At 39.4% G+C, this 23,591-nt stretch overlaps 1 protein-coding gene and 1 long non-coding RNA gene across 52 annotated transcripts in view; one reads left to right on the top strand and one right to left on the bottom strand.

Annotated features, from left to right (window-relative positions):
- The window catches only part of ABI3BP (ABI family member 3 binding protein), a 238,347-nt gene that overhangs the window by 123,611 nt on the left and 91,145 nt on the right, over positions 1-23,591 (bottom strand). For all 50 annotated transcript variants that reach the window (XM_070243854.1, XM_070243860.1, XM_070243859.1 and 47 more), the window contains exons 5-9: positions 13,961-14,142; positions 13,344-13,396; positions 5,208-5,256; positions 4,178-4,249; positions 3,498-3,590 (exon numbers count right to left, since the gene is read on the bottom strand). In XM_070243854.1, coding sequence (XP_070099955.1) covers positions 3,498-3,590; positions 4,178-4,249; positions 5,208-5,256; positions 13,344-13,396; positions 13,961-14,142 — 449 coding nt within the window. The remainder of the gene's footprint in view (positions 1-3,497; positions 3,591-4,177; positions 4,250-5,207; positions 5,257-13,343; positions 13,397-13,960; positions 14,143-23,591) is intronic.
- Positions 1-23,591, top strand: part of LOC138919281 (uncharacterized) — a 140,547-nt gene that overhangs the window by 106,972 nt on the left and 9,984 nt on the right. The gene's annotated exons all lie outside the window — the stretch shown is intronic.

Raw genomic sequence — 23,591 nt, 5'->3', positions numbered from 1 at the left:
TTAGATTGCAAATTTTTATGAGCTCTGATCTTGCTATTTTCAGCATGTACCAAAGGAAGTTGTCCTTTTTTCCAATGTTAGATGACCGGGTTCTTCTTTGACACTCTCTCCTCTTTCAGTGTCCTCCTCTGGGTCAGGACAACTTTGCTAACCCTCTCCTTCCAGTGCAATAGCCTACGTTCTCGCGGGGTCCCTGGCTAACTAGGACTATTCATTTATTATCTTAACTTCCAGATCCTAGACTTTTAGGCAATGCTCAGAATTGCTTTGCTTTAGCTCCTTATATTCAAAACATGCCCTTAGCTGGTGATCATATCAATCTAAAATTAGGCTGTAAATGAATTAAAAATGGTAGACAACCTTCCCAAGAAATATTTGTATTCTTTTCACATCACTACTTCCTTCTAAAGGTGTATCGTCTTTCTGCATGTGGCACTTCAGGCATCAGAGGAATTGGTTGATAAGGAAGATAGTTGAATGGGTCACTCTTTACGTCTCCTATCCCGCCGTGAGCACTCACTTACATTGCCCCTGGGCAACTGCAGATTCGGCAATAGCAGAGTAGAATGCCATCAGAACACTGCCAAAACCCCAGGAAATTCCTTTTCCTGTCTGATTCTTCTGTACCTTTTCTCAACACAGTTGTTTCCTCTCATTTTTGGCTGGCTAAGTCTTGGCTTTGGCAAACCCTCTGTATGTCCCTGGGAGACGGTTCACACTAGCTTTCTTGTTTATTTCTCTCACTATTCACACCACGTGTTCTTAGAACAAAAGCTATTAATTTCTTGATGTCCCGTGATGGGCCCTGCTGGAATGAGGACATTATTTTTAGGATTTACCCCCTCAAAAAAACAGGGCTTTTCTGAATTGCAATGATAGCTTCAGGAAAGTTTATTTTTCCCTCAGTAGTATAAAGAATTGTTTATGCTTACATTCTTTTCACAAAAATATGGTAAAGTTACAATGTAATTTTTAAGCATAGTCTGTTAAGGTGGTACATTCAGTGAATTTACTGACCATTTCAAACATACTGGCTGTCGATCTCTTCAACGCGTAAGAAATTTGCTAAGAAATGTGTTAAATTTAAGATAGGTGTTTCCCCAGATTACAAGTTAAAAAGACATTTACTATTTGCATAGAATTTCTTTTCATTAAAATCACAATCCTGAAGCTTCATGAATCATATCAGAAAAACAAAAGCAAAAACAAAAGAAAATTCACAGTTTAACTCTCTAAATTAAACAAAATGGCTGACCTGGTATTAAGATAGCATGTGGAACTTCGCGAAAAACAAAAAATTAGAAATATCTCTCAAAACTAAGGACTAGAACACCTTCCAGCTCAAAATGGACAGCAGTGGTCTCGGCAAAAACTCTGCTCATTTTCAGTCTCCTTCACAAATCCTGGGTTTTGTAGTTTTCATGGACAGGTTGGGACCAAATCAATATGAGATTGGTGGGCTCCTTTTTTCTCCTTCTAAAAAGGACTCCCCAGGCTCAGGGCCGGGTGTACAGGCTCTGGGCAGAGAACTAGGTGAGTGTGAGAGTCCTGAGCTCTCATTCCAAACACAGGTTCACTGAGGAAATTTAATCTGGAGGCTTCCTGGCTTTCAGCACAGCATTTAGATGATGCAGAGTTGAGTCACGGGGTTTTATAGCTAAAAGGGAGGTGATCAAGCCTGATGTACAAAGTTACAGTCATCTGTCTACGTGCTTGGAGGTAACTCACTCTAGGACTAACAGTTATGAATATTTTACTGTAAAAATGTAAGGATTGCGCAAAATCGTGAAGACTTGTTGGCAAATATTTTCACATCTTAATAAAATGGTGAGACGTAAATTGTGAAAATTTTTCTAAAATTGTAAGTCTAAGAGTCCACCAATTAAGTGCTCTTCCACTCTCTTCAGGCTTTGCTCATCCTTCTTCCAGGAAGTTCTCAAATTAACAGTATCCAGTTCAGGGAAAATATTCTGCATTTTTAAATCTTGTTCAATTTCTACCACAGCCTGCTGTCTCTTTCCATATTTCTCAATAGCCCAAGACATTCTCCAGAGACTTTAGAGGGGCGGTTCTCAAAGTGGTGCTCCTGGGCCAGCCGTAGCATCACCTGGGAACCCCTAGAAACACAAATTCTCGGGCCCCACCCTGGCCTCCTGAGTCAGGAACTCTGCGGGGTGGGGGCAGCGGTCTGTGTGCTCACAAGCCCTCCAGGGCTTCTGATGCTCCATCAAGTTTAAGATCCCCTGCTGCAGAGAAAATTCAGACTAATTTGACACTCAAGTGCAGCAACTAACAGAGCCCACTGACCGCCACAATTATTCCCTTTTAAAGGGTTTTGTTGGGCATTTTTCCAAACCGTTAAGCTTTACATTTTTTAAACACTGAAACCATATCGAGTTCTTTCTAGAAGCAGGAAGCCGTATCAATCTCAAGTAAATAATTATTCTAATAGACCTGACCTTTGCATCAGTTCCCACTGAAAATATCTAGTGGCCCCTTCATAGTATAGTATAATAAGGACAGTTTATAACAATTACTCTATTTGAAAATCATACCTATAGAAATGTGTATATTTTGGATAATTTGATAAATGCTGTCTCTTCTTTCATAAATGTAAATGTATTTTATGTAAGTATAAAGGAACTCTTTCCCTATTGAATGTGATTTATATGAGTATCTCTAACACTCCAACTTCTCTGCATCTTACTTTTTTTTCCCAAAATTTTTTTTTGTGGCAAAATATACATAACACAAAATGTACAGTGTTAACCATTTTTAAGTGTACAGTTCACTGGTAGTAAATACATTCACATTGTTGTGCAAGCATTACCACCATCCCTCTCCAGAACTCTTCTCATCTTGTAAAACTGAAACTCTGTATCCATTAAACACTTATGCCTCATTCCCCTCACCCCCGTTTCGCTGGCAACCACCATTCTACTCTCTGTCTCTATGAATTTGAATCTTCTGGGGCTTCATAAAGCAGTATCGTACAGTATTTGTCTTTTTGTGACTGGCTTATTTCACTGAGCATAATGTCCTCAAGGTCCACCCAGGTTGTAGCACGTGTCAGAATTTCCTTCCTTTTAAGGTTGCATAATATTCCATTGTATGGATAGACCACATTTTGCTTATTCATTCATCTGTTGATGGACAGTTGGGTTACTTCCATGTTTTGCTATTGTGAATATGCTGCCATGAAGGTAAGTGTACAAGTATCTCTTTGAGAACTTTTTTCACTTCTTTTGGTTACATACCCAGAAGCGGAATTGCTGGATCACATGGTAATTCTAAGTTTAATTTTTTGAGGAATGGTCATACTGTTTTCACAACAGCTGCCCCATTTTATTTTCCCACCGACAGCACCCATGCCTGTCCCTTACTTTCTACTTTGATGTCCCCAACCAGCTCGTTTGTTAGACTCCTCGGACATCCTAAGAATCTCTGTGCTGGTACTCAGTCACTGCAAAGTTCAAATACAGAACTTTTCTGCTTACCTAATTGTGTCTTGAGTGCATCCGAAATCTCAAACATTATGGATGTAGGAAGTTTTACGGTGGTTTCATTAAGACCTGGAATAACAAGGTGGACTGCAAAGAAAAAGAAGTAAATAAGATAAGAGAAAGAAAATGCACCATGACATGAAGCTCAGAGCACCAGACACTAGAAACTATGAAGTTTAGCACTTATTTTGCTTAGTCAATTTTAACCCAAAGTTTAAAATGTCGGAAAAAATATGATCATAACTTTTAAACAGAATCTTTTCCATATTCAGAACCAAACTACCAAAATCCTATGGCTTTTAATCCATAGACCCAAAAACTGTAAACTAGCTGCTTAAGATGTGTGCTGAACAAAAAACACTCCTATTAATAATAATTTTTAAAAGATCAGTGCAGTATGACAAAGATTCCTTCATAACTGCAACAACCCTGTGGAGCAGGTAGGCTGGGTGCCATGTTCCCACAAGGCTCGGGCTAGAGTTGTTTCTCCAACACTGTGACAGAGGTAGCACCTCTTGGCTCCTCGCCTGGAATGGACATAAGCCAGGATGCTAAATACTGAAAGGAAATGAGTCAGTTTGACAGACCTGCTCACAGTGCCTTCCACAAGGCCCCTATTATCAAAAAATAGCCTGACTTGCTTAACCTAAGTGTAGATTTCAAGACAGACTCACCTAGTATCGTTCCTCCATAGGGAGTCTTATCTGGAGATTTCGCTGAAGCCCTGTGAGTGACATTCTGAATCACTGTTGAGATACAGAAAGTTAATAGTGTGACGTAAAAAAAAAGAAAACAAGTCAGGAAGCAGTAAGACGCTAATAATGCAAAGCCATCTGCAGTGGGGAAGCCCTGATCTAACTTTTTCATTAATAGAAAGAAACTCATTGGGTTGGCTACACAGCCAACAGAAGGACTAGAAAGCAGATGTTACCTTAACACCTGTGCATTTAAGTAATGAAAGGCTCTTACTCTCATAAAGTGGTCCATCCTGAGCTGAAAATTCTCTTCCTCTTCTCCCCTCCCTGTGGCCTACCCAAGCTAGAGTACCAGCACAAAATGGGGCAATGACTCAGTAGTAAAAAATTAGAAAATATAGAGTCTCAAAGCTAAGAATCTTTGGGTAATTCCAATATTAGCTGACCCTGTTTTGAGAGTTCACTTGGGACAGTGTTTTCTTAAAATGAAGAACTATTTTAAGTGCCCGCTCTCTCCTATCAAGAAACTTTCAGGAAACAATGGAGTCATTTTAAATAATTTGAAAAACTGGAAGTCAAAACAAAAACAAATGGATACTAACATGAAATAAGACATTATAATTCTTAACACCTAGATGTCTTTGTTTCCCCAAAGTGGCCCCTAAATCATAGTTTTCATGCCATTAGTCCAAATAGCGTCTTAATGACTTTCTTCATGTACGTCGCTTCACCCCGAGCAAAGCCACACGCATCTAACTGGCTCGTTAAAACTTAATACTTGTTATAGTTGCTTCGTTCCTAATCAACCAAATAAAGGGACTAGCCCGGGCTCAGCCAAAATTATCTATCAACTTCTAATTTACTAGACCATGCTGATTTCTTCAAACTTTTTCTGAAAAACAATAATCAGAAAAATTGAGAAAATACAGGCTATGTTTAATTATCTCAGTTAAAAAGTGCGTTAAAAATAGTTCGGGACACATATCCAGAGCAGACCCGCACAGATTACCTTGCTTGATGATTGTTACTGGGATTAGTTTCCTTGGGACATACGATGGCTGAAGAGAGAGGAAGAAAGTCAGCGTTTGAGTTAATGTTAACTTTAAAAACAATCAAAGAGCTAGAAGTAGCGTTTTCTTCTCTTCAATGAAGCTTCCTGTAACACTGGCTTAACAGTTGCTGGAGGATCTTTCAGACATATTCCTGCCTCTGTTTTGTTGGACTCACTTGATTTTCCCCCATTAATGTCCAAAGGTTCGACAGAAGCAGTTTCTTGAGAACTCGCATTAGTTTGGTTTACTCAGAAAATGCAATGAAAAGAACCTAAGTCCTCTGGATTGAATACTAGTTGATTTTCACTTCATTTGTGATGATACCCAGCCAAATTCAGTCTTTACATTCCTCTGAAAAAGATGTTAAGCTACATATTATCTTTTAAAACCAGTCACCATCAATTATTTGAGTTTATTCAATTGCTGCCACCGCAGACAACACAACCACCATGAGCTCCTGACACCAGGCACGTCCTCTCCCAAGAAGACAGGGCTGCAAATCAGATCCAGACATTTCTACTTCCAAAGCCTGTACTCTTAACCATTCTGCACGTATTTATTCATGAAGGACCTTAGAATTGTAAGGGCAGGTCCCAGGGGACTGTGCCCTCCTCTCCCAAATTGCCTCAGGCTTCCCCCAGGAAGTTCTGATGTCATAGAGTGGCCGGAATTAGAGACACGCATAGTGCTCACTTTAAGGCGGAGTCATCACCGGACATCATTTGAGCCAAGGCTAAGATAGCCATGTGAGAGACATGGCAACAGGCTAAGAGAGGGCAGCTAATAGAGACAGAAACATTAGATTGAATTAATGGGGCAAGCATGAGATTGCTTTCTTGCTGCTTGACTTAACCTGTGTATGTGATACGGATGCCCCATGGACCAGATCTGTTGATGATCCAGGATGTGCTGGATGAGATAGTCACCACACAGGTGTTTATAGCTGTGAGTAAGAGAGACTTGCTAACAACATGCTCCCATTTTAATAAATGATATGCCCATAACAAAGAAGGGCCACAATACCAAGCTTACTATTGCCTATTTTTCTTCTTACATTAAGATTCTTGTGTTTAAAAACCACAAAAAATAAAAGTTTACTATTATCAGGTTATTGTTTAACAGGAGCTTCTATACCTGTTGACCCAGCGCTATAGACTGAACCTTGTGTCTCCCTAAAATTCATATGTTGAAACTTAATCCCCAATGTGATGGTATTTGGAGTGGGGTCTTTGGAGGGTGACTAGCTTATGAGGGTGGTGTTCTCATAAATGGCATTAGTCCTCTTATAAAAGAGACCCCAGAGAGCTCCCTCCACCCTTCTGCCATGTGAGGACCCAGTGAGAAGATGGCTGCTTGTGAACCAGGAAGCAGGCGTTCAACAGATGCCAAATCTGCCAGCGCCTTGATCTTGGATTCCCCAGACTCCAGAACTGTGGGGAACACAGGTTTGTTCTTTAACCCACCCAGGATATGGTCCTTCTGTTATGGTAGCCTGAATGGACTAAGATTCAGTAACGCACGTTTACACATGGGATCCTTCTCCAGAGAGCAGCAGTCAGGCCCACGGCTCGGCCTCATGTGGCTGCCTTACCTCCACCTGTCCTGCTCCAGTGAGAGCCTTGCAGCACACGGCCTCCATCATTTCTGAGAATTTGAAATGCCTGCTGCTCCAGAGGAGCCACATTATCTTTCCAGGAACTAGTAATTGTTTTTGTTAGAGCTGTGGCCACAGTCCAGGGGCTTCGAACGCTTTGTCCTCTATTTTCCTGAGGAGTCCTGTGTCTAGTGCACGTTTTGCAGAATTTGAAGTTTTTCAGAGACATGTCATGTTATAGCAAGAACACCTAAATGCTGCTGTGTTGATTGCCTTTGAATTCCATTATCCCAATTTTATATTTCCTTTGCTGTGGTGGCTGGTTTTAAACAATTTTTTGACAAGGACAAATGGAAAATACTCCGCTCTTCACATGAATGGAACAACGTTTCTCTTTCAGTTCTTGAGTACAGACCAGTGTTCTATTAAGATGATGACAAGACTATACGTACAATATGTACTGCCAAAAATAAAGAAATCATTGAGCTGCAGAATCCAATTCCTTCTTGACCTATAATTACTCTCTTACCTAATCTGTAACCCAAAGACGCACCAAGACTCGACTACTGAGCAAGTAGCTACCTCTCTATAGGTAGGTTTCTAAATGGCATCAGGACAGTCCTTCTACTCAAAGTTTCTATGCTGAAGGCTCTAAAATCCCCAATAAGAAATCCATGCTGTGAATCCTTTCTCTGTGTCTTCTTTCAAAAGTGTAGGAAAACATCTGTTACCTGGACCCACTGAGAAATGAAAGATTGTGATAATTTCCAAGTTAACAGTGTTTAACCATTTACAACCCAATTTTCTTTTCTTTTCTTTTCTTTTCTTTTGAGGAAGATTAGCCCTGAGCTAACATCTGCAGCCAGTCCTCCTCTTTTTGTTGAGGAAGATTGGCCCTGAGCTAACATCCATGCCCATCTTCCTCTGCTTTATATGTGGGACACCTACCACAGCATGGCTTGCCAAGGGGTGCCGTGGCGAACCCCAGGTTGCCCAAGCAGAACATGTGAATTTAACCGCTGTGCCACCAGGCCAGCCCCACAAACCAATTTTAATTGAACTGTTTTCATGTACAATGTTTTTTATGAAGGTACCACTAGCCTTTCTTTGCTGTCCCAGGCTTACTGTGTGACCACATGGTGCGCGCAGGAGTCTCACGCAGCGGAGTGGGGAGCGAGGCAGTGAAAGTCCCGCGAGCCGCTGCACAGCTTTGCGGGTGCGGCCTCAGCACACCTGCTGTCTGTGGATGTTACTTGGTCCAGTTTTCTTTCCTAGGCCATTTCCTTGCTGGCTTTCTTTTCTCTAATAGCTTGCTGACCCCCATTCCTGCTGCAAACCTCCATCACCACTTCCTTTCTCTGCTCTTGTCCCATCTGCATTCAATAACTATTTTCTAAATGTTTATGGTATACCAAGAAGTAAACATATTTCCCACCTATCCCATAAGAGATGCATCATTTTATTTTTTTCTGTTTTGAGACACCTGTCCCTTAAGAACCCAGGTTGTACTATATGCCGAGCAGGGTGACTGGTTAAGGGAATTCACTTTTACCATTTTTCTGGGATGTTGTGGCTAAGTAGCCAATTGGTGAGATTCAATGAAGAGAGGATGCTAAAAGGTTATGTCCCTGAAGATGTAGATAGTTGCCTTTTAGTCCCGGTTAGGAAAAGCCTGTGGTTATCCAGAAACAACCAGAGCAGTGGCCACACAGGGCGAGGGGCTTTCAATGGACTCTGCATTATACTAACTGCTTCCTGATATTATTTTGAAAATTAGCTTTACTAGAAGTAGTGATAACACCAGGACACTACTTTTTGCAGGTTATTCTTGACGGGTTTGTCCGTTTGGCATTTTCGTGGTGCCAGGATGTTCACTGTAGATTTCCAGGCTCTGAGATGAGGAGGAGCTGCCCACTGGGGAGTGGCTGAGGGCTGCGCAGAATCCAATTTCAGGGGCTCGAGAGCCAAACCACATGGAAAGAACTTGGGCATATTACATTCTGGTTTTAATTCATTCTTAGGATGTCCTAACAAAAGTTACGAAACATACTGATTTAACCCAACATCTGACTAAGAATGAATCTAATGTCCTCCTTGCAAAAGTCTTCCAATTTCTGGTCAGCTAGGGAGGAATCAGACATACGCCTTTGGCGATGTCGTTGGCCTAGATATAAACTTTCCAGTTTCTACTCAGGACAACAATGGCTAAGAATGGAGGGATCCCGATGCATTCATGCATCACACAGTGGTACCTGATGGTGAGGGGTGGCTGGGGACCGTATGGTATTTCTTCCTATTCACTTCATTTGTCTGGTGCTTGTTACACTTTAAAAATTGACACCACTTCCTTTTTTTTGCCAATAATAGACATGGCTTTTTAAAAAGATAGGTGGGTCTCTGACAGAAAGAATGGAAGGGTGAAAATAGATATCATATTTTAGGGGAATACTGATTTGGATTTGGATTAATTAAATAATTGAACTTGTATTTTAAATCTCTGTTAATAAATGCTACATACTTCAAAAATTGATTGTTTAGTTAATGAACCAGTTAGATAACTAAGGTTTTAAAAATATAATATATAAAAATTAGGTCCTTCTGGCCATCAATCTTTTATTTTTTTATATAATAAAACCCAACAGAAAAATATTAGGTTTCATCTTCATAAAAAGAGTGTTCTAGATTCTCAAAATGGACTAAATAGAACAATTATCATGATAAATGTGTTTTTTCTTCCTTAATTACATGGATCTCAAGTGACGTAAGTTATAAAGAAAGAATCGCATTTTTGATTATGCATATGCCATTTCTCTGATATTTCTAGAGGTACAGGCAGGGGTGGTATCGAAAGTATTTAAGCCCTGATAGAACAAAGACACTCACCAATCAGAAGAGACCCCTGTGACGTGTCACTTGTACAGCGGTCCTGGGGCTGCCAGCAGGTCACAGACTCAGATACGTGAATTACAGCATATAATGCACCCAGATGCTTAAGATGGGGCTGTATTTAACTTTCAAATTTTTAACCTAAATATTATTTACCTTTTTAAAATGGATAGCCTAAAGTTCAAATTGTGTTTCCCATTTCCAGGATCTCTGTTTGGCAGGTGTTAATTAGAGTTTTTGCTGCATGTCAGTTTTAGGTGTAAGCACGTAGATATAAATGAAAATATTTTTCAAAGCGTCTTTTGCTTAAGATTCTAAAAGCAAAACATCTGGAATTAATTTCACATCTCTTGAAATACTGCCTTCTAAGATCAGTCTTAGAGAAGAGATGTGTGAATATTTGGATATTGACTTTGGATTAAAATATACTTTTAAAGAATCAAATCAATTTTCAGAATCAGTTCTAAGTGGCCTCATAAGATGTTCAAGGCTGTCCCAAGTGGTTCCTTTTTAACTTCTCCACGTTCTAGAGCTACTCAAGAGCACAGATGTCAGCTCATGAAACACTTTTCCTCTTGTCTAGAAGGGAACAATGAAGAAAGCCTCACAGAGAAGCCTTAAAATATTTTTTCAATCAATTTGGGTTTTCCTTCAGAAATAACCAAGAGTTTCAAACTGCAGCTCGTCAGAGCTGGCGGGAGTTGGGGTGCTCCGCCTCACAGCTTGAAGTGATAGAGTGCCTGGCTCTGTGTCATTGATGCAGGAAGTCTCTTCCTGGCCCTTCTCGCCATGGCTATTTATGATGTGAAAAAGAAATTAAATTCCTTGGGAGTAAAACGTCAATCGTCTTTCCCAATCTTGCTGAGTAACTCACCCTAAATGAAATATTTTGCCAAAATAAATACAAATTATGGGGATATCATCACAAAAAAGAAGGAATGAAAGAAACGACATCGAGTCACATGAAGATAAAGCACGACAGCCAAGAGGGTGGGAGATAAGATTTGCTTCCTAGGAAACCATTCACAACAAGAGGGAGGACGTTCTAGAAGAGAAAGACAGACCAACTGCTCCCCTGGAGGTACAGCAGATTCCCCTTTCCTACACAACATTGACTGGATTTAAAGGAGACAAAGCCAAAGGGACCTTAGGGAATGGCACAAATCAACACCGGTGCTCGGCCAATTGGTTGGTTATTCAGAAAAAAACACATAACCTAGTCTGTATAGAACCTTACTCCATCCGATACAGCAAAATAAAACCCACACAGTTTAGAGCTCAATTATTACAAAATCAAACCACTTATACGACTAAAGAAAAAGAAATCGGGAAATATGTAGCTGCCCTCTGGATAGGGTAGGGCTTCCTAAAATATAATGCAATTGAAGCTATGACAATGGAAAAGACGAATAATCTGGTTAAGCAAATTTCAAGACTTGCCTATTTCAAAAGTTCCCATAAATAAAATTAATTAATAACAAATGTGAGAATATTTCTAGATGATATCACAGACAAAAGGCCAATGTTCTTTAATCTATAAAGTCTTTAAACTATTCACTAAAAAAAACCACAAGACGCCCGAAAAACAAAAAACTGAAGCTAAAGGTCATTAGATGGAAAATACAAATGGCTAATAAACAAGAGAAGGAAGTACTACTTTATCAGCAATTGGAGAAATAGAAATTAAAATAAACCCCTTAAACTATTTCATTAATCAAAAATTTCATCATTGAAATGCCTAATGTTGGTAATCAGGGGACTATAGCAAGATAACTCTGATATATTGTGGGCAAGATTGTAAACTGGTACAACTTTTCTGGAAAGAACGTTGATCCATACATATTAAGAAGTTTTAAAAATCTTAAAAATCTAAACTGTTAATTTCTATGCTAAGTATCTATTGTAAGGAAACAATTAGAAATGTCAATAAAGATTATGATCATAAATGTTTACCATAACATCACTGGTGATTAAAAAACAATTAGAAATAACTTAAATGCCTACAAATTGGGAACTGACTGAGTAGATGATAGAGTATTTAGATTACGTAATTTACAGCAATTAAGATTATGTTTATGAGGAGCATTTAATGACATGAAATATGCTTATGCCCTATTTTGGCTAAGTGAAAACAGTAAGACATAAAATTGCATATATAGCATAATTTTAGTTTTATAATGAAAACATGCTTAGCAAACAGAAAAATAAAATCTGAAATTTTATCAGTAGAGGATAAATGATTTTATACTGATCTTTATTTGTTGATGTTATAGGTAATTTTGTTAAAATTTCTTTTCCCATTTTCATACATTTTAAATCTCTAAATATCAGATATTTAGGGAAAAATCAAAACCTAAAAAAGAAAGAGAAAGAGAAAGCAAGAAAGAGAAAGAAAGAAAGAAAAAATCTAGGTCTGGGAATTTACCTGCAACCTCCTTTCTTATATTATGATTTGAAATACATCAAAACACTTTCCTGAGCATTTGATAATTCATTTGACTTGATAATAATTTTCCCACACACACACTTTTCTGCCACTTCAAACCACAGAAACATTCACCTTATCAGGATTGATACTCAGTCAGTTCTATTTTATCCAAACCCATTTTCTGTCACTGAAAAGAATCCTACATTTTTTTTATTCTAGGGAGGTCTGTAGTACTTTTTCTCTCTCTCCAGACTGCGCTGCCTGGTCACTGGGCTATTATGTGGACTATTAGACATGAATTAGACATATCCATCCACTACATCAGGCACACACTGAATAGAGCAAATTTGCAACCACGAACCGAGCCTTTGTGTGTTCACCTGACTGGAGGAAAGTTCCCTGGCTGGATTCGTCCAACACTGAGGGAGCAAAGCCAGCACCAAATGCCCCTCTTCTCACCAAAGCACCTCCACCACCTGCTCAGGGACATAAAGCCCCTCACTTTATAACTGGCATGTGATTTAAAATGCACACAACTCTGTGATGGTGAGGCAGTGGCTGACACTTACAGTAGGTGGTACATAACTGAGACGATGCTGCCTGAGAACAATTTTGAAAAGCGGAGGGAAAGAGGACAACAAGGGACTGAGTTTCCGAAGTGAGAGAGAAAAGGCTGTGTAAACGGGGGAAAATGCCTGACACACAAAATATACAAACATATCCTGAACTGAAAGAAGCTGGGCATGTTAAAAACCAAAACTTTCCATTTTGGAAAGAACTGACTCTTTTAAGTAGGAAGTGATAGAAAATAGAGGAAAGATTTGAACAATAGCAATGTCAAGAAGAACAGGTACTAATTCGACCTTGTGACGATACAGTGAAAACCATCCCAGAGGACAGGGTAACAAGCATAATCTCAAAATACTTGGAATATTGAAATACTAGAGTAACTATGTGGAATCTTAGAGCTTTAAACAAATGAGAGATGACCTATCTCATACTTTCAGCTCCATTTTCTGAAAAAGAAACTAATTCTTAAAACCTTAGCTACTTTACACAACATCCCATAGCTAGTCGGTTAATTCAGTGTTAGTATCTTATAATAGGACTATTTCCTTATTAAAAGAAAAATACAATGTAGACACAATTTTTAGAAAACATGCTTGAAAATAGCCTGGTACGTACCACTGAGTGGGCTTGGTCATAGGTACTTTGGATTTTCCCATTTACTTTTTTACCTGACAAAAACAAAGGAAAATGACATTATTTTTGTTCTTCTTGTTCCTAAGTCAATTCTAACTAATAATTATGAAGACAACTATACCTCCTACGCTCTCTAAGTTGGCTATTACTTTATTTACTGTCATTTCAAATGTTAATTTCAGTGAAACCTGAATGAAGGGAGGGCAGGAAGAAAGCCGGGGGCCCTGAAGACTGTGCGGGCTCGCGTCTACGGGTCCAGCTCTCCCCTCTGAACGTTCACACGCACTATTGGGTACTTTGCTTACTTGATGTTCATAGGTCAGGACTGATTAAAATACCACAATAGCCAATGAATTGTTATCAATGGAGGCATCAAATATTAGTTTATCACATTTTTTTAAAAAAGCATTCATTATAAAAAAGATTCTGTAATATCAATAGTCAATAACTTCAGTTTTGAATTCTCTCAAATGCTAGAGGATGGGAACGAAATCATCTCACATCACACAACTAAGAAGATAATTGAGAATTTGTTAATTAGGGAAAAAAGAAAAAACATTACAGAAAGCTTGCTGAGACAAACCGTTCCAGGTACTTACTTCCAACAATAGTCTTGTGATTGAAAATCTTACTCCAAATTCCACCTTCTACGTTGTCTTTCACTCCGAATTCATAAACCGTGTCGGGCTTTAGATTTTCCACAATTGTTTCTGTGGCTGGACAGAGTTGAAAAATCCATTTCTTTTCCTTATCCTTTTCTCTGTAGCGAATTGTATAAAATCTGTTGAACAGCCAAAATATAATGCTTTAAAATCAGAAGGAAATTCAAAATGTTATTTCAAGTTCCTTAATACATTATGGACTCCCATCTACTCTGAAGATTATATTTAATATAAGCTTCTGTTTAAAATTTTCCGAAGTTTGCAGAGAACATGAAGAAAATAGCTCAAAGTGTGCTTAAGTTTTTAATTTCTAATTGCAAGTCAGGGGACCGTGTAGCAGCGTAGTTATGATCTGACGGAACCCCAGAGCTCTCAGTGCCATTATTTGTTAGTTTGCAAAGTGAAAGTTGGAAAACACTAGATGTTCATTTTTTTCCAGTTATGCACAGTGCAGAACATAGGCATCATTTTATAAATACTTAATATCATAGTTTCATAATTGTATGGGCTTAAGCCTCTCGCCCCACGGAAGGTGCGCTAGAGGTAACGTCACTCAATCTTGTAAAAGAGGAACCTGAGGCTCTAAGATGCATCCAGGACTGCATTTCACGGGTGAGATTTTCTTATCTTTGTAAAAAAAGAATCAAGACCAATAGCCAAGCTAAGGGTACAAAGGGAAAAATTGAACAACGCAAATTCAAGATTGCTGTTACATATTTGCTTAGGGCTTCACAATATTCAGATAATATATGGCAAAGCAATGATAATCCCCACCACTATTTTTTTGCACCCTTATCACAGGCTAAGTTTTACATGTGTTATCTCGTCTAGTTGACACAGAACATCTAAGTGGTAGAAATTGTTAATCCCATTTTACAAATGTGAAAACTGAGTTTCAGAAAGATCACTTAACTTGCCCAATGACCCAGCTAGCGACATTTACCAGTGGCAGAAGCAGAACCATAACACAAAGCCAGACTCCTCTGGCTCTGCTCCAAACAGCCTCACTGAGTGGGGCCACAGGTCAGGAAGGCGCATGTGGTTTCTACTGTGCACAGTAACAAGAACGAATAAACTAAAGCTTCATGTATCAGTATGGACAGATTTTATAAACAAACATTGAAAGAAAATAGCAAATTGCAGAATGATGTATGTAGTTTTGTATCATTTACATAAATATTAAAACACACCAACTATGTTACCACATATTCTTCCTGGCATTATAAAGAGACAACAGGCTGGAAGGATACAACCTGCGTGATAGTGCTGGGCTCCCAACGAGCAGGGACGGTGATAAATGGGATTGGAGGTGGGGCCAACAGGTAAACTTTATCTGCTTTTTATTCTTTAACATTTTCAGCAAACAGAATTAAAAAAAAAAACAGCCATCATATATCATGATGGAAACATAGGTGTTTGTTATAATATTTTAGGTTCTTATATTTTAAATTTTCTCTCAAAAATTTAGTACCTCTCTCCCACTCCCCACCCCAGCAAAATTAAATGGACTAAGATTTGGGACAATTCTTTTACTTAAAGTGTTAAAAAGTCACTCATTTACTCATGTTACAAATGTTTACTGGGCAGCCTCTAAGTGTCAGACACAAGCTCTTGATGATGCAGAAGCAATGACCCAGAATATCTGGGAACCAAGGCCAGGACTGGCCGCACTATCTGCGGAGCTCATTGCAAAACGAAAACATGGGGCCTCTTGCTCAAAAATGGCTAAGAATTTCAAGACAGTGACAGTAGATCATTAAACCAAGCACAGGCCCTTCTAGATGGGGGACCCCATGGACCTGCACACCCATGAAGGCAGCAAAGGGTTTACGGTATAATAAGTACGAAGAGAGGGGCTATATTTGTATACTCAGCCCACTTTCTCCCTAGTCACAAACTACTGAAATGCTTGAAATCATTCATTAGCTTGCTTCTTTCTGGTAAAAGCTGCTCTCGGGGTCCCGATCCCCCATTCCAAAGCAGCAAAAGACAGAATGGGTGCGGAGGCTGTTCCAGCCAAAGCCCTTACGGCTGCTGGGAACAAATGTTACAGGACAGGAATCCTCTGTGTCCTGGGACTCGAAACAGCAACAGTGATTTATGAGACACATTTCTTGACAAGTACGCTGCATGGAATTTTTGTTGTTTTTTCCCTGCCCTGGCTTTACAGGACCTTAAAGAAACACGGAGAAGCTAAAATCAGACCAGATGGGCTACCACAACCATGTGTCTCTAGTTTGGATAGATTTGGATACATTCCTGAATTGCTCGCATGATCCGGGGGCCCCTTGCTAACAGACCTACTAAAGGCCAGGTTCTGGGATTCCCAATAAGCTTGATTTTAGATCGTCTTCCCAGGAATAAAATGGGACAGAAATGGTCTGTTCTAAAAACTTATCTACATGTAAAAAACAAATCCAGCCTGTAAAATTTTCTATTTTGATCACAAAGCGTTTGAAATGCCCTCTCTTGTACCAAGTTTGTCAGGAAAAATAAGTGTACAGGCAGCTAACCCTTTTTCTCTGCTCCAGTGAGGTTCACCCTTGTCGATCTTGGCTGAATTGCTAATTGTATAATGTAGGCAAGCTCTAAGTTTTAAGAGATAGCAAACAAGACTACTTAGCTATAAAGCAGTGAAATTTTCCTTGATTTTCAAGCAAAATATAGGCCTTATGATAACAAACAGAGAGCTGCACAACCGCGCACACAGCAAGTGCTTCCTCAATATTTGTGGAATGAATAGAATGGATTCTTAGGGGCTCATGGGGTCATTCTAAAATTAGAATTTAATTGCTTTAAACAGCCAATGATTCGATCACCAAAAAATACTGTTTAAGCCACTAGGTCTACCCTTATATTTTGCAATGTGTCCCCGTGTAAAGCTTCACTTACCAAAATTCACCATTCCTATAGTATCAATGCAAGCTGCAGGAAAATACGATAAATGTTTGCACTGAACATTTGCAGAGGGCTTAAGTTCTTCTTAATTTATTTCAGTTTATCTATACAATAAACTTTGAAATGAGCAGAGCAAGAATTAGAAAAGAAGGAAACAAGGGGCCGAGGAGTGTCTGATGTCTGACAACCAGCGGCAGACCTGGGCAAATGGCTGGTTCTGACTCCTAAGCTAAGCCTTTTGTGTTGCATCAGACTGTGGTGCCTGGCAAAAGGAGATGGAAAAAGACAGGTAAAACGACCCAGAATGAATGAAGAGTGAAAGGGACTAGAATTCCTCTTAGCATTATTTAAGGCTTTTTTGTGTGTGTGTGTGTATTTGCAATCACATACAGTCACAGACCTCACATTATTGTCTGAAGACACCCAGGACCAAACATTGATTGCACCTCTTTCTGTGGATGATTAAATTTTGGCACAAGTGCATGGAGAGGCAGCAAGTCCATTGAAGATACAGCCTGTGACTGTCTTCAAACCAAACCTCTGGAAAGCCTGCTTCTAGCAATTTGGATTTTAAGAACAAGAACATCTCATCTCCTAGTTAAGTGGTAAGAAACTGTGGAGGGTAGTGTTCAACTGACATTATTCTGTGCTTGGATCTCCCGAATAGTCTCCATACTGACAATAAGTGTAATTACAGCTTTAAAAAGTCCACAGCTCCTCAAAATGTAGTGGAGAAGGCAGGTAGTGGCTCGGCTTGGGTATCTGTCAGCTGCAAACTAGCAGCATGACCTCAGGCCTGAGAGTCTCTTTGCCCACTTATGCATCAACTTTCTCCGTTAAAAAAGAAGAAGGGTTGGACTAGACAATCTTTGAGATGCTTTCTGTTTCTAAAAATTCATTCTAGCTACATATCAGACATTCTATTCCACTAAAATACAGAGGCAGAAATCCCACAAACAAAATTTGTGACGTAACTGGCAGCACATTATACCCAGCAAAGAAACTGGAGAATGCAGAAATTAGTTTCATCCTTTCAGAAGCTAGTCTGGCTTGATGCACGTGGTGGGCCATCTTTTGGGTTTTCTATCCTTTTTCAGCAATGCTTTCATTTCTATGTAATCAACTATTATTGTATTTCCTAAATCACCTACTCCATACGTTTTTTGCTGTCTTCACTTCAAAGGACACTTCCTGATGCCCCTGTAGTCAATGTTCTTGCTTCTTGCCTTCCTGAGACTGTGACCGTTCATATAAATCCTGCTTTGCTCCCTTCCTCCTCCCCCTTCACTCTCTCCTTGCCCCGCTCTGATTCCAGGGTTCTCCCTTCTTCTAAAAAGTAAGCTTCTTGGTAATTTTATTCCATTTCCTGGTTCCATCCTCTCTTCACTCTTTCTCTCCATTCTTCAAGGACTTTTCTCTGAGTCTAAAAGTAGTTTAGATGTTTTCCAATCTATCAAACAAAAATGAAATCAGTACTCGCTTCTTACCCCTTCTGGTATCTTTTGACACAAAATTTCTTAAAAGTAATCTACTTTCTCCTACTTTCTTACCACTTATAATGCCCAGATCTCTTTGTAACCTGCTGTCTGAACTGTTAGGATAATAAAACCTTAGGGTTACATCTAATAACTCAATCCTCCATGAATTTCACAACGACCTTGAAATCTACTCATCTTCTTTTCTGAATCTCCTCCTCTTCCCGTTGCTTCAGCTCCCTCTCCCCTCGCACCCATCAGGGTTCAAACCCAGTTGTTTCCCTGTATGATTCCTCCTGCACGGGTCTCTTCTCTATTCCTAAGGGCCACTTAAGGGACCAGCTTAGGGTCTTATTATCCCTGGACTCTTGCAATAATTTTCAAACTGGTCAACTATTTCCAAACTCTCTCTCATATTCTTTTTATCACCTACTGATGGCTGGCTTAGGCTCAAAAAAAGGAAGAAGTTTTTGATGATTTTAAAATTTTTAAATGATTTTAAAATGCAATAGCTTGCCTGAAGTGGCAATTATAATGGAATATAAAGTAAATGATTTCAAAAGCCATAAGGGGGACAGCAGCAAACATGGTACCATTTATTGAGTGCTCACTGCATGCCAGACACTCTGTTAACTGTTTTACATGTGTCATCTCATTTAATTCTGACAACCCTATGAGATGTTATTATCATTACTGCCATTTTACAGATGAGAAAATCAAGGCTTAGAGCATTTAAGTAATCTGTCCTAGGCCATTCAGCTAATAATAGAGCAGAAGTTTGAACTTAGGTCAATCTGACCAAAATTTGAACCCTCAGTGTTCATGCTGCATTACCGTGCCCAGAGACACTCACTGTGGACTCCGGATGGGAGATGTTGCAGAGGAGGTTCAAGGACTAGCTGGCCGGGCTAGATGATTTTTAAGGCTTGTTCTTGACATTCCACTTGCTTATTCAGTTACACATTTGTTGAGAACTACTGTCGTAAAACATGATGCTAGTTCTGTGTGCGATGGAAGATGAGTGGGACACCGTGCATAACTTCAAAAGTGAGCTCACAGTGTAGTGAGGGAGGGAGATGTACATATGAATATAACTAAACAAGGCAGGATGAAAAGCAGAGAGTGCTGAGGGTGTCTGGGTATGGCACTCTGTGGCCTGAACTTGTGAAACTCGCAGGCTGCATTTTAAATCCTATCCCAGCGGTGTGATTTAAAACAGGACATTCTGCCCAGAGCAGGGAGAGGAGAGTAGGCCAGATTTAAACCTTATGTCAGGAGCGTGACTCATATATTCCTTGAGCTGGATTCTTGGAGAGATTCTGTTATTTCTTTTACCAGGCAGTGGGGAGCTGGTGGAGGTTCTGCACCAGGTGAATAAAGTTGAGCAGTGATGGAGAAGCTAGATTTCTCAGCAGTGAAAGAATCAGAGAGAAACTGGAGGGAGGAATCTCAATTAATACGCTGTTGTCCAGATAGGAGACAACAAAGGATAAATCACAGAAGAAACAGAATGAAGGGGGAAAAAGAACAGATCAAAGTTATATTTCTGTGAGAGAATCAATGAGACTAGACTCCTTATGGGATGTGGGCGCCAAGGAAAATGCAAATAAAAATAAAAACTGAATTTTGAAACATGAGAAGATGGAAGTTAAAGTGATGGAAAAGGAGTTCTTTTAGTAATATAGAAAATATGAATTTAGTTTGAGTTTGAGGAGCTGACCACTGTTACCTGATGGATCTAATGAAAACATTCCATGGATCACTAAAAATATATAGTCTTAGAACTCACAAAATGGATCCAGGTCAGAGGTTCAGCATTGGAAGTCATTTTTACCCTTGTCGCTCCTACTGTTCTCTGTAGAACAGCAATGCCAGGGATTAGAAATGCAGACTCTCAAGCTCTCAAGCCTATGGACTCAGAATCCGCATTTGAACAAGGTCTCCCACAGGATTTGCAAGCATATCCAGGTCTGAGAATCACTGTTCTACACAGAGGTGACAGTTAAAGGCACGGCATAGCTGAGGTGAGGAGGACACAGGTGAGAGATCCAAGGGTACAACTCTATTCCACATTTGAGAGGTAGGATAACAAGCAAACAAAAGAGAGTAGGAAGAAGGTAAGAAGAAAATCTAAATAAAAATGTCAAAGAAAGGAAGAGTTCTGAATAGGAGGATGGCCCATAATTCCAGAGAGGTTACAAAGGATAAGAACTGAGGAGACTGCTGGACTGAGCAATTAATCGATCACTGATGACCACTAAGGGAAATTTCAGTGGAGTGGAAGAAAGGGGATGGAAGCCAGTGACAGGGAATAAAGACTGTGAGTGATACAGAAGTCGTGAACATGAGAGCAAACTACTCTAAGTTTCAGAATTAAGAGAAGAGACTGAAAAGTAGCTTGGAAGCCAAAACAAGATCAGCAGAAGGTTTGTTTTCGGGCAAGGAAATCTTGAGCATGTTTGCAAGCAAGAGGCAGGGCACCAAGGGCAGTGAAGGGTCAAAGAGAAAGGCTTGCAGATGTGGAAGGGACAGGGTCATGAGCACTGAAGTCAGAAATGTGTTCCTCGGAAAGAAGAGAAGAGAGGGAAAAATAAATCTGGTATGAATAAAGAGTGAGCTGATGATGGATAGTCTAAATTTCCTCAAGACTGCAGAGCCCGGATAGATTGGGGTAAAAAAAGATCCAGGGAAAGTAGCCAGGATGCTCTTTCCAGGATCCAGGGTAAGGTGAGGAGTGGCTGGATTGGAATCATTGGCGTGGGAATGGAGAAGTAGAAGATAACGATACTGAAGATAAAGGTGCTTCTCAAAGGCAAAGTCAACATAACTTGGGGCCTCAATAGCTACAGCAGATTAAAAATAAAAAATGAGTAAAGTTTCAAGTTAGAGTGAGTGGAAGAATTACGGGACATCAGAAGGTGATAAGACAAGGGAGCTGATATTTCAAGAGAAAAGTATGTTTGATTTTGTCACATTAAGTTTGAAGTAATGGTGAGACATAAAAGTGAAAATGCTGACAATCTACTGTTTATTCATTCTTCATGTACTCAACCGAGAGCCTACCCTATGCCAGATGCTGGCCAGGGGACTGGGGAAACGGTGGTGCTGAAGACGCACAAGTTCTGTCCTCACAGAGCTTAAACTTTACACGGCAAGACAAATGGAGAACAAGGCACTGGGCTCAATCAAGTGAGAATTTACAAGCATCACAAATATCCACTTTTCAAAAAACTTTGGATTGAAAAAAGAAAGGCAAGAACCTGCTGCGGACCAGCCGAAAGGGAAGGCTCGCATTCTTCATTAAGAGTAAATGGGTAAACTATGAAAGCGTTAGAAAAGGTGAAAGTGATTCTAAACAAATCAGAAAGCTTTTATAAGTTGGCAAGGAGTGAGAACTAAAGCAATGTTGAACACTTTAACAAGTTGGAAACAAGGGAAGGAAAAAATAAGCTATTAATGTTGAAATAAATTTGGTTTTACTCTTCATCTGGGCCAATTTGGAAAGCTTTCTTTTGCCCTTAGATATATTGAAGACAAATGTGTACATTCTTCCATTCAAAGCCCATTAAGAATAACAACTGTAAATTAAGCACATCTACTTGCCAATGTGAACTCAGAAAAGGATTAAAAAACATGGGAGACCCATATGGACCCTAAGCAGATAGGAATAGAAACATACCACAAAGGATAAAGTGACATTCCATTAATATTTCCGAGCTTAAAAGAAATGAAACAAAAAACAGAAGTTCTCTCACTGGAAACTCACTACACAATGACTTTGATGTATAAAATCCAAAACCAAAGTAGAAAGAAAAAATTTTTCCGATAAATTATTTGTATTTGCATAGGATAAACGAAGCTATATAAACCAATGTGAAATGATTTTTTTTTTAAATCAGAGGCTTTATACAGGATGCCAAATACTAGAGTCAATGGATTAAAATGACACCAGTTGGTGTCCAGTATTGAGCCAAGGGCGTTCAGATTCCAACAGTTTGGTAAGAAGATACTCCTGAAGGAAAACTTCAATAGTATTACTCTTCCAATTTTCAACAAGTAATCACTCCCTATAGCTACTAATGCTTATTCTAACCTACTCAATTACTCTAAATTCTAAAAAAATTCTGCATGATCATACGAAGGTGGCATATGAAAGTTTCTCCAAGTCTGCTTCCAATCACACTGATTTAAAATTGTTCTGATGGGTTTATCTGGGTGTTTATAATGCGTACAGTATTTCCAGAGCTTTTAAATAAAGTCTACTATTTTTTCTCAGATACCACAAAGACTTTAAATGCCAGCCCTTTATTAACTGTAGTAAGCAGGGAGAAAGGAGGCATGTGTAAATGAAATCCGTAAGTACTCCAAATGCTCCTTTTTAGTCATTACCATTTAATTCTTCCCTTTTAGTCATGGTCTAACAGTTCCCCATTTCTGTCAAGGATACCTTGATCCTCAGGTTTGAAAGTTGGCAACCGTCTTGGCACACAATTATTGAAACTTTTTAAAAAACTTTATTCTAGGTGGAATTGTTGATTTGGAATATTGTGATGTGACCAGCATGACTCCATCTATTTGATGAGAAGAGCAGAGCCAGCGTGTCTGAGGAAGGGGCTGCGGGGAGGTGCGTGTGTGGTCTGAGTAGCTTGAGTCTTCAAGGCAACTGCCATGGTTAAAATCCTAGCTCTTGGCCATCTGCTCCTCTACCTTCTCCACATTCATTATCGCCTTGTGCTGTCAAACCACGGCAACAGCTGCCAACTAGAATCAGTCATCAGATAAATTCCTTCATGGAGGGGTCAGTAGGACCAAGAGAAATGAAGGAGAGGCTGGAGGAAATGGGAGGAAATCATGTCCAAATTATGCCACATGAATTTGAAGGTTCCTGAACCTCCTGGATTTATCAAGCAGGTGAGTACCATTAAAATCAATTGTATTTTGCTACAAGAATACCAAATTTCCTTCCTTCCCACCCTCCCCCTTGTCTTTTTTTCGTTCTTTTTTAATAAGAGGCTAAAAAGATGAAAAGGAAAAAGAAAGCAATCCATAGATGTTTGTTTTTTTGGCATTGGCACCCTGGACCAATTCACTAGAAATTGGAATTATCACAAGAAAGCATGTCCTTTCAAGAGATCATTTTCCAAACAAAATAAGTTACGAGTTTAATGGTGGGTGAAAAAGGAATATTTCAGATT

Source organism: Equus caballus, chromosome 19 (assembly GCF_041296265.1).
Source record: "Equus caballus isolate H_3958 breed thoroughbred chromosome 19, TB-T2T, whole genome shotgun sequence".
In the NCBI taxonomy this organism is placed as follows: Eukaryota; Metazoa; Chordata; class Mammalia; order Perissodactyla; family Equidae; genus Equus; species Equus caballus.
Note: the sequence above shows the minus strand (reverse complement) of the source record. Positions and strands in the feature narration are given on the sequence as shown.